The sequence below is a fragment of the Pempheris klunzingeri genome, chromosome 21 (genome assembly GCF_042242105.1).
Source record: "Pempheris klunzingeri isolate RE-2024b chromosome 21, fPemKlu1.hap1, whole genome shotgun sequence".
In the NCBI taxonomy this organism is placed as follows: Eukaryota; Metazoa; Chordata; class Actinopteri; order Acropomatiformes; family Pempheridae; genus Pempheris; species Pempheris klunzingeri.
In genome coordinates this window covers 19,823,259-19,835,303 of record NC_092032.1, presented here as the reverse complement: position 1 = coordinate 19,835,303, position 12,045 = coordinate 19,823,259, and the positions used below count along the sequence as shown (strand labels likewise).

The 12,045-nt window shown below is 42.5% G+C and overlaps 1 protein-coding gene across 2 annotated transcripts in view; it reads left to right on the top strand.

The window, feature by feature from the left end:
• rps6ka3b (ribosomal protein S6 kinase, polypeptide 3b) overlaps window positions 1-12,045 on the top strand; it is a 43,018-nt gene that overhangs the window by 5,318 nt on the left and 25,655 nt on the right. For both annotated transcript variants that reach the window (XM_070852734.1, XM_070852733.1), the window contains exon 2: window positions 1,321-1,380. In XM_070852734.1, coding sequence (XP_070708835.1) covers window positions 1,321-1,380 — 60 coding nt within the window. The remainder of the gene's footprint in view (window positions 1-1,320; window positions 1,381-12,045) is intronic.

Here is a 12,045-nt window from a genome sequence, read left to right as displayed (position 1 = left end):
GATGATAAGAGGGTTTTTCTTTTTTTCATTTCAAGTGTGCTTCACCTTTGAATGCTTGGTAGCACGTAATGAAAAAAAGAAATACGGGACTGTGGGCAGCAGAAGTCCTTGATGAGACAAATGAGTCTTATTCTATACTGTAGACATACAGTGTAGGCTGGCTGACTGCTATACATCATTAAAGAGAGAGCTTGGGTTATTTAAAATGTGGTTATCCAGACCAGCCGACCAGTTTGGAGAAGCAGGCAACAGTCCTCTCTCGCTCTCTTCGCTCTCTTCAAAGCCACCAGACTCCATTGACAAAATCAGTCAATTAGTCCCTGCAGAACACAGAAGTTGCTGGTCTACCGCTGCCTTGATTGGTTAGTTTGCACGTGTTATTGTGTGACTTTAGTGCTTTTAATTGTTAGATTGGCTGCAAACTAACACTTTTATGCATCTTACATGTAGTGGTCAAAACAGCGGTAGCACAGTGAGCTCCTGTGTCCTGTGAGGTAAAATGACTGCTTTTGTCAATGGAGTTTGGTGAGAAAGACACTTCTCTCTCTCTGGAATGGAATAGCTTCAGTTCTTTGTTGGAAAGGGCTGTCTAATCAATATAAAACAGTAAAGATATTCTAAATGTAGCATACACTTAAACTTGTATTGATTTCTTCTGTTTTCCCGGAGCCCCCGTCCACAGCACTACATTGCTTAGCGTCTGTATCGAACTGAGGGCGTGCCGACCGCCATCCACCGTAGATAATACTCTGATTACCTCGTGCCTCATACAACCACATGTCAAATAATCCAAACTACCCCTTTAAATGAAAACTGGATTGCCAAGTGCACAATGTTGGTTAAGACTCGACTGATTACAGGTTTTGTTTGATACCCGATAACTTGATTTTCCGTTGTTTTACATGTGTCTTTGAACGTCACAGCATGTAAACCCATTGGAGTAGGACCTCTAAATAAAAATCTGAGCCTGATAATGAGCAGAATGTGTCTCCTTTAAGCTCCATTGTTTGATAATTGGCTTCAGAATGATCCTCACTCCTAATTGCACTATGATACGACTCTGATATATATTCTGTGACACCTTCACTGATGAGCAGCCTGTGTGAAAGCCGCCCTGTACAGTAGGTATTTGCAGTGATGTGTGGGTGTTTTTGGTTGTCACGGCAGGCTGTTGTTCAGGTGAACGTGTCTCAACCTGAAGCGGTGACGCTCGCGGCCGCCTGGCAGGATCACACGGGGAGCATGGGGCTAAGATAACCAATGTCGCCGCTGTGCATCAGCTGCGTGTTAATGCATCTTCCTCTGCGTGTGTGATTACAGGATGCACATCACGATTCTGAGGACCTGGTGGGCGAAGACGACTCCATGCTGTCCTGCACCGTAAGTCCGCCTCCCCTTCTTTCTTCTTATGTTTTTTCTGTGCAAGTCAAACAGACACAAGGCTCCAGATTGTGTTTGGAAGTTTCTGTTAGTCTTCCCTGACATTTAGTGGGCTCCAGTTGTAAACACAGCCAGCGCTCTGTTTGTACTGACAACAGCACGACACTTTGAACCCTGTCTGTGTGTGTGTGAGCTTCAGATATGCATTCATGAGTTTGACTGGCTGTTATTGACGAGTAAACAAGCCCTCCGGTCATTTGTACATACACATGTCCAACCATATGTGTGTGTGTGTGAGTACAGAGTCTCAGTTGCATTCACACAAAGCTCAGTTTTGCTCTTTGATGATATATCCACTGTTTGAGAAAACGGACGCCTACTCCTGCAGGATAATTGCTGGTATGAAAGTGAAGCTCGCAGAGTGTGGCTCCCCTATTAAAATTATGAGTCATCTTGTCAGAAATCCTCCCTCAGATCCGCCGCTCCGCTCGATATCATCATTTATTTGTGATGCTCGTCACACTCCGGGAGTTATTTTGGGATTAGAAGTTGCCGTTTACTCTTAAGGTAAACCCTCTTTCTCTCCGCTTGCATCATACTCGTCGTCTTCAGCCATTTCCTGTGTCCCAGTTTCAAATTACACATCAGCTTTTATTTTGCAATAAAGTGAAAGCGAAAAGTGACACGTTTTTGTGTCTCTGGAGGTGAAATAAAGGTGATTTAATTCACTCATTCACAATCTTTTTACACTTTATGCAGTTAGACGAACTTCTCAGGTGTGTCTGCAAAGCTTGGATCAGCTTTTTAGAACATTTTCTGACATGCATTGGTGCATTTGTGTTATATTACAGGTAAAGATTGTTAGAACATACACGAGCAGTTTTTGTCTTCAGCAAAACCTGCAGCGCTCTAGTGATTAACATTAATTGATTTAGACGCGGCTGATTGGTTACAGAAATGTTGAACTTATTGGCTGTACAGAACAGAAGGAAGGGCTCGTTACTCGATGACTAACGAGGTGGAAAGAGGCGGTTTGGTGGGGTTTCATGGCGCCCCAGCAAGTTTCATGCCTCAGAAAGTGTCATTCCTGGAGTAATGTGAACAGCTGGTTCAATATCTGGAAAGAAAGATGGATAAATAGTTAAATACAAAGCCCATAATTACCAGAGACAAATGACAGCACAAGTAAATAAATAAACTAACAGTAACAATAAGCGTGACAATAATAATGTAATATATAATATAAGCTTGACATCTGTCACGTCAGGGTAAATACATGGCAGCTTGTCTTTGGACATACGGGCCCTGAGAGGGATGTTGAGTTAACCAGCTTCACGATCGAACCACATCTATCCTCCAGTAGTGAAAGATGTAGCTCCTGTGTCCAGGCGGTTTTAATTTAGTTGAGAGGAGCAGGTCTCTGAAACCAGACCTCTAAGGAACACGTCTCCTAAAGCAGTGTTTTACTGTGAAAAGGTCTTTAACAAGAAGACATGTGAGACGCCAAACGCACTAAAGCCAATTAAACAAGGGAATTGAACAAACAAATAATCCTTCTAAAGATTTAATCCTTTTTGTTTTCCTTCCTCCTGCTGTCCCGCCACCGTTGCAGTCGTCTTGTTGTCTTTGTGCGTCCACAATCCGCACCTAATTTTATGGCTACAGCTCAAAATCTGCTCGGAGAAATGAGTGCGTGCCGCTGAAGCACCGTCCCACGTCTCCCAGAGTGCCCTCAGATAAACCCAAGTTGCCGGTCTGAGTGGCGAGGCGAGCATGCGGTGACTCAGCCTCACCTCCGCGCTGATCTGTTCAGTCTGTCTGTAATTCTGAATTAATTTTCAGCGAGTCTGGACACGTCTGATAATCTGATATCTTTGGCAGATTGAACCCTGATGGACAGAAATCTGAACCAAATTAAATTTTCATCCGGACTGATGGATTTGTCACCACCTGTTCCGATCAAAGCCGCACCACAGGTGGTGTTTTTTAGTGGGCGGGGGGGTTTATTTTGATGAAACACGAGGCTGTTTTAATGTCTCTCCGCCGGCTAATCTCAGGGCTGATTCTTTATCCCTCAGTTTAGGAGAACGCAGCAGAAGCAGCAGGAGTTTAATGCGACTTTGCAGCTGAACTGACGGATCGCAAATTTGTTAAGCATTTGAATTTTAATGGTGCGTTTGCATCACCGGGACGCAGACGATCGGCTAGAGCGTGTCTCCATTGAATGTAGAGTTTTTCTGTTATTCTGTGTCTTGAAAAGAATTAAAACTAAAGCCACAAAGAGCTTATATATCATATATATCTTTTTTTCCCCCCCACAATTTAAGATTTTTGTGCATTTTGGGAGAGATTCAATGTGCACACACGAGAGCAATAATCAGTATTTCAGAGGAAGAATTTGAATAAAACACAATAAGCGTCTGTGAGGTTTGCTGGAATAAAACAACAATGCAGAGTCATTCATTCAACACCTCTTCAAGATCTGGCTGTCACATGTTTGACACACTTGGCCCAGAATTTAATTAGCACATTTTTCTGAAGACGAAAGAGAAGCAGTCATCGTCTCCACAGTGTAAATGTCACTATATTAATCCACTCCGTCCTGTTCAGGAGGTAAACAATGATTTTTTACAAGCGGATATTGAAATACTAAACTACTAAATAAGAAATAATGCAGAAGATTGCAGGGGAAAAAAATCCGGCTGCCACAGGGCTGTAATAAACTGCTGCAGTGATTAATTGATTAGTTGTCAACTATTTAATTGAATTAAAGTCACTTTTTTAAGGAAAAGAAGCGAAAGAATGTGAATATTTCCTGGTTTGTTTGCTCCTCTGTGACAGTGAACTTAACATCTTTTGGGTTTTGGACAAAACAAAACATTTCAGGACGTCACTTTGGGCTTTTTTCACCATTTTCTGACATCGATTAATAGACAATTAATATTATCCAACATGGTTTAGTAACACACTCCTGCTAAACTAATGCTATTCCCTCAGCTGTGCTTTGTGTTTAGTGCTAATTAGCAAACATGCTAAACCAAGATGGCGGCTGCGAGGGTTGTTTGTGTTTCCTGTTCAGACCAGAAACAAATATCTCATTTTCTTTAATATCTCCGTCCTGTCTTTATTATTTATTGTTGTATTGAATGTTGTGCTTTTTGTGTCCCACCTGCTGCTGTAACACTGTGACCTTCCTCTTATAAAGGAAGATCTTCTTTAAAAATAACATCCAAAATAGCTGAAATATGTTTTAAAGAGTTCATTCTGTTTTTATTCTGACTGTTTGCTGCAGGCGTTTCCTCACCAGACTTCTGTTTAGCATCATGAAGCTCTGAGTAACCGGAGAACTTCCTTTAGCTTTTCCCCAATCGCAGGTAAAAAGCAGGCGGTCGGTGTGCAGCGCTAACGGCCTGGAGCTGCTCTACTGTTTTCTCTTGTTGTTCTCATGTTGTTTTTAGCAGTTATTAATCAGCTGGTCAGTCCGTACCTGCGCCGTCCATCTCAAAGTGCCTCGTTCGCAGCCTCACGGAGCCACTAGCAAGGCTGTCGACTGTTTTAGTGTGAAATAGCGCTCAGCTTTGTTGGAAGTAAACAATCTGAGGAGGGGATATCTCTCCTTAGTCGCTCGCGGACACGTGCAGCCCCGGATAACGTGGTTGTGGGTAGATATTGCTTCACCTTTAGAGGGTTTTCAATCCATGATGTTCAGGAATCACCAGTGTAGAGCGTCAACAGCCTAAAATAACACAGACTTTGACTTCAGTCCCAGAGGGTCTTCCTTGTGTGTGTGTGTGTGTGTGTGTGTGTGTGTCGGCGGCAGGCAGGGCAGCTGCATGCATTGATTTTTAAATGCAGAGGAGATGGCTTATGGATCTGCTGTCTGAGAAGAGCTGAGCACTCATTACCTCACTCTCCAGAGTCTGCAGCACACACACACACACACACACACACACACACAAGCACTGTATAAGCTCCAAGGCAAGAAGCTCATGGTGAAAACTAAAACACCACATCGTGTGTGTGTGTGTGTGAGGATGAATATGTTACAAAGCTGTTAATGAGCGAGTTCCACTGGTTCAACTCTGTGTGTGTGTGTGTGTGTGTGTGTGTGTGTGTGTGTGTGTGTGTGTGTGTGTGTGTGTGTGTGTGTGTGTGTGTGTGTGTGTGTGTGTGTGTGTGTGTGTGTGTGTGTGTGTGTGTGTGTGTGTGTGTGTGTGTGTGTGTGCAGGTTAAACTGGGCTAATGAGGCAGCTTTCTCTCTGTGTCACAAAGTCTTTTCGTGTGAAACTGACACAAGAGCTTCTATACTTGTGAGGACCCTCTCTGGCGTAATGCATTGACAGCCCAGAGCTGCACCGATTAATCAATAAGTCGGACTGTCACAAGAAGTATTGATCCTCTTTTTTGTAGTTTTTTTGAAGCAAAGTGGCCCAACGTTGGCTGGTTCCAGCAAATGAAATACGGAGATTTAATGTTTTTGATGTTTGTCACACATGATCATAAACTTTATATATCCTGGTTTTGGACGGTTGGTCGGACAAATAGACATTTGATAACTTCAGCTTTGACCTCAGGATTTATAACAGACATTTATCACTATTTTCTGACAGTTTATACACCAGATAGTTAGTTAGTTAGTTAGTTATTTAGTTAGTTAATTAGTTAGTAAGCTAGTTAAATAGATGCATAGAGAGAAAGAACTGTTTTGAATTGGTCCTCACAAAGCTAGAAGTACAACAATATACACACACAGCACTCATTCACAGTCACACTCACTTGCTCATTATCAAGTCACACACACACACACACACACTCTTACACACTCACACACACACTCTTACACAATCTTACACACTCACACACACACTCTCTCTCAAACACCTACATCACAGCACAGACACATTTGAGTCTGATGCTCATTGTTGAGTCGATGTCACCTCACATTCTGACTGCACTGCTCATTGTTGAGTCACTAACACACACACACACACACACACACACACACACACACACACACACACACACACACACACACACAGATGCCCCCAGCGAGGAAGAAAATGTTTTCCAGACAGCGTTATGAACTTATGAACATCGCTGCTCTCTGAGGGGCCAACTAACATCTGCTGCCATCTGGTGTGTGTGTGTGTGTGTGTGTGTGTGTGTGTGTGTGTGTGTGTGTGTGTGTGTGTGTGTGTGTGTGTGTGTGTGTGTGTGTGTGTGTGTGTGTGTGTGTGTGTGTGTGTGTGTGTGTGTGTGTGTGTGTACGTATCAGATAGTATCATGTTTGGGCCTGGGATGAGGTCACTCATCCACTGTGGGAGAGACCGACACTGACCATCGACTCTAACCCCGACACACACACTCACACACACACACACACACACACACTCACACACACACACACACACACAGAGGTCCAGAAAGTGTTTTGACTCTAATCTCCTGAAACCATGAAACATTTATTAAAACCTAACGTAGAGGCAAACTAAAGCATTATTTTGCTGCTGAACGACCTTCTGTCGGCTTTAGAATTAATCCGAAGCTTATTTTGGTGGAACATTTGAGGAGAAATTCGGTTCTGATGAACCTTTTAGGGATACAGTAGTCAAAGATTGATTGAAAAATGTCATAAGCTGTGAGAGCCTGAGGTGTTTTCAATTTTGATAAACTCAAAGATGTTCAGCTTACGAAGCTGGAACTAGAGCCTGTTAGTTGATAAATGACTTTCTCTGATGTACCTGCTTATGTGAACACAAAACTTAACATTTATGACATAATATTTGCCCGTTTTGTGTGATTACATTTATAACTCAATGTAGTCTCCCCTCTGAAGAAATCCCTGAAATTGGGTATTAATAAGGTATTTTTATTTTCAAACTTGGCCCTATTTTACATAGTTTGGTGGCAAAATGACTCGTAGGTTGAAAAAGTTTTCAGTCTAGTCCAGCAGATCGCCTCATCTGGCAGTTGCAAACTACGATGGCTCGCTCTCTTCAGTCACCAGACTCCATTGACAAAAACGGTAATTTAAGAAGACAGAATGCAGCAGTCACTGATCTACCGCTGCCTCGATCGGTTTGTTTGCTTTTGTTATTGTGTGACTTTGGTGTTTTAAAGGGTTAGTTCAGATATGATACAATATTTGTGTTGCACACAGCAACACAAACAAAACACACCAATCGTGGCAGCAGCAGACCAGCAACTCCTGTGTTCTGCAAGGTAAAATTACTGTTTTTGTCAATGGAGTCTGGTGTGTTTGAAGAGAGCAGCGTACTGGCTTTTTCTGGTTAAACCAAAAGGATCTTCCAGGTCTCTCTCTGTAGGGATCCTTTCCATAATGCTGCCAGACACTTAGAATAACAACCTGAGCCTTTTACTGGACGTAACTTGATTGGACGCAATTACCCCAAAGGATTATGTTGCAGCCACTGGAGCCCGTTTTGCGACTGCCGGTTGAGGCGATCTACTGGACCAATTTCAAAACTAACTAACTAAACAAGATGTGTATAAATAGATTATTTCAGCATTTAGTGAACAGCTGGTACGTTTTTTTTTTTCCAGAATAAAAACCAAAAACAAGTACAGATCAGCAGCACCTCAGTGAGAAGTGAGCTTGTCTCTTAAATGTCATAAACTAATCCACAGATGTGTGTTTTAGCCCCACTGAGTCGTCTCTTCAGCTTCAGCTCCAGCTCAGTGGGCAATGCAGCAGTTTTGTACAGCAGCAGAGTGAGCTGAACATCTGGATGAAGCGAGTTTTAAGGTTGACCTGAGTTTAAAAAACAGAGGAGATAACACATCCTGCTGTAGACAGACTGAGTCCATATGCTTTTGAAGTCATCAGACGAGCCGGAGTTTGCCTGAGCTGACGGTGCTGAAACTGTGAATGAGTCATTCAACACTTCAGATATTACGCTGCCTTCAGGTGCTTGTCAGAATTGTGAAAAAGTGAGGCTTTATTTTTTTTAGCTTAATTAATACAGGGGTAGTTTTCTGAGCAAGACCCCGCGGCTGTACCATGACTTGGGTTAGAACAACACCAAAAGTCCTAACTGGAGTTGTGCACTGTAAAATTTGTGTTTTTGTGAATGGAGGCTGGTGGCTTTGAAGGTTAAATAAAGAGGATGGGTCGCTCTCCTCAAGGCCACCAGACTCCACTGACAAAAATAGTGATTTTACATCTCAGAACACGGAAGCTGCTTGTCCACCACTGCCTTGAATGTTTGTTTTGTTTGTGTTATTGTGTGACTGTGGATAGGTCAGATCCTACACAATGTTTATTTAATGCACAATAACCCAAACAATCATGGCAGGTGCACACCAGCACCTCCTGTGTTCTGTGAGGTAAAATTACTGTTTTTGTGAATGGAGTCTGGTGTGTTTGCAGAGAGCGTGGCGTCTCACAGCAGATAATAACCCCGATCAAAACATACAATCAATGTTACTACTACATACATATTTATATATATATATTATTGATTTTTGATCATTGATTTATTGCTGCTGCTTATTCTGCACAGTATGCACGATATATTTACCTTCTGTTCTACTACTGATCGCTGTATTACCACTATTCCTGTTGTATTAATCCCTTTTTTCTTAAGTTTTTGCTCTATTTTTTCTCTTACTTGTTGGTTTCTCCTCTGTAAATAGTTGTTGTGGTCACATCTGAGGAGCCGGCACCAGCGAGCCAATCACGTGGCGTGTTTGCCGGAGGTCGAGCTCAGTAAAAAGCTTTTCTACTTTAAATATCCAGAGGCGGGACGCTTGGCCTCTGTGATTGTGCAGACCAAAGCGGGCTAATGTAAAATAAAGTCAGTGGTAAATGTTCTCACACACACTCACACTCACACACACACACACACACACACTTGATGCAGCTGCAAACACACAGAGTAATGAAGTCTGACACAACATGTGGACCCTCATTTCCTCTTCTCAGACTATTTTCCCCGACAGATTACTAAAGGAAGACTTAATAATTCATTATTCCCCAAGAAAAAGAAAAATGCATCACAAATGTAATGAATTTTCTTATTAGAGAAGTAATTTTTCAGATTTAATAAATCATCACATGAGCGTGTTAGAGTGTGTGTGTGTGTGTGTGTGTGTGTGTGTGTACGTAGCGTTTGTTGGCAGATGGTGTTTAATCTTCTGCGGCCATCTGGACTGACTTTCTCTGGCGTCTTTTAAACGCCCACACACACACACACATATACACAAACACATGGCACTCTGCTCTCTTATTCAACATGCTCAGGTGTGTGTGTGTGTGTGTGTGTGTGTGTGTGTGAGTGATCAGATAGACGAGACATTCCTTGGAAACGACTCATCCACTTAAGGTTAAAACGGTCGCAACCTCTGAACTTGGATCAAGAAGTAGCAGACTCTGTTGTTCTCTCTGTGTGTGTGTGTGTGTGTGTGTGTGTGTGTGTGTGTGTGTGTGTGTGTGTGTGTGTGTGTGTGTGTGTGTGTGTGTGTGTGTGTGTGTGTGTGTGTGTGTGTGTGTGTGTGTGTGTGTGTGTGTGTGTGTGTGTGTGTGTCCGGACAAGCAGGAAAACAAAAAAGGGGTCAGATTGGGACTTTTGTTAGTTCTCATTTTGTAAAAGGAGCTATTTTAGTGTTTGGGTTTTGGCACTTGGCATTTATTTGTCTGTGTCTGTGGTCATCTTCCTGTGTGTGTGTGTGTGTGTGTGTGTGTGCGCTCAGGCCTAAACATCTAAAATGGAAACCTCGGCCCCACCCACTCTGGCTACTAGAGTGGTTATTGATGGATACAGAAAGAGAGAGAGAGAGCGAGGAGAGAGAGAGAGAGAGAGAGAGAGAGAGAGAGAGAGAGAGAGGAAATATTGATTGATAGGAAAGGCATAAAGCGAGGGAGGGAAAGTGTGTGTGTGTGTGTGTGTGTGTGTGTGTGAGTGAGAGGAGGAAGATAATAAGCGAGCCAAAGAAAGAAAGAGGAAGAAGAGGAGATTTTCGTATCCTCCCAGTTTAGTTTCTGTCAGGATCAGTTGGTACATTCCTCTGTGGTGATGGGCAGGGTCTGTGTGTGTGTGTGTGTGTGTGTGTGTGTGTGTGTGTGTGTGTGTGTGTGTGTGACAGCTCTGTGGCTTCGGCGCCTGTGTTGTCAAAGTAAAGCATTGTGGGTATTGCCATTGTGAGGACATGGGCCGTGATGATGTAATCTGTGTAACCCGGCGCCGCTTTTCCTGAACGCAGCTCTCTCTCCAGGAACAAACCAATCACAGAGCTGCCACACACACACACACACACACACACACACACACACACACATATACATACATGCATGCACACGTAAACATTGTTATACTTGTGAGGACGACCCTTTTCTTCCACTAAACTTAACCATCGCTGATGCTAACAGCTATTTTCATCGTGTTTATATTTATATCTAAACAGATATCTGATTAATCAGTTATTGATCCAGTAAATACTGCTACTATCATATAAATGTTGTGTTAAAATGTCAATAAATTCACCGCCTGCAGTAAAAAAAAAAAAAAAAAACTTCCCTCTGAAGGAGAAACATAAACAAGTTTACAAACTTTTATATCTTGAGCTGAAATGCTTTGTCCATTAATTTCAGGAGGTGTTTTGTCGTTTCAAGCAAAAATAACGCAAAAACTGGGAAGTTTTGCTGTTTTGTTTTCTGTACACTGAATAATATATTCAGCTTTGGTCAGACAAAACACAACGAGACGTCTTCTTGGACTTTCTTGGACTAATTCAGTCGACTGCAGATGGAAAAACTAGCAAACAAGCGATGTTGTTATGGGGAAGAATGAAATTAAATGAACAATATTATATTCTGTAATTACTCCAGTGGTGCATGTAACTATAAAATGCAGCTTTCTTGTAATATTCCTTTGCAGACTTTTTAGAAAATTAATTTTAAATTTCCACACTGTGAGTGAAAGCAGTCGAAACAAAAGTGTGTGATTTCACATTTACATTACACAGATTGAAGATAATTTGTTTGTTGCAGCCCCTCAAAGAAAGTTTATTTAACACATAAAGCAAAGTAACGTGTTTCCATCAATCTACATTAAAGGTTTATTTCGCTATAATTACACCAGATGTTCCACATTATTTATTTTTTGTTGTTGTTACGACCGAAATAAAGGGAAAATGTTTCGGCCCATTTTCCTCCAGACCGTCAGAGGTGTGTTTGTTTTCTACACCAGCATCCTGTTGTTGTTGTGGGGCTGATGGGGAGTAATGAGGAAATGATGTAAGGAAGATAACGGATGAGGAGGAGGAGGAGGAGGAGGAGGATCTATATTCTATATTCTCTATATTTTAGTGAGAGGAATGAAAGAGAGGAGGAGGAGGAGGAGGAGTGACCCTCCCCCACTCAAAGGTCTACCTGACCCGAGCTGGAATTTGGCATATAGACTCAAAACTAACGTCTCCTCCTCCTCCTCCTCCTCCTCGCTGTCCTCTGTGGAGCTTCATGTCAGACGCTCTCTTGTCTTCCGTCTCGTCTCAGTAATCACACTCTCATATCTTTTTTTTTTGTTTTCCTCCTCTCCTCTCCTTGTGTCCTCCTCTTCCTCTCCTCTTGTCTCCTCTCCCTGTGTCCTCCGCTTCCTCTCCTCTCCTCTCCTCTCCTCTCCTCTCCTTGTGTCCTCCTCTTCGTCT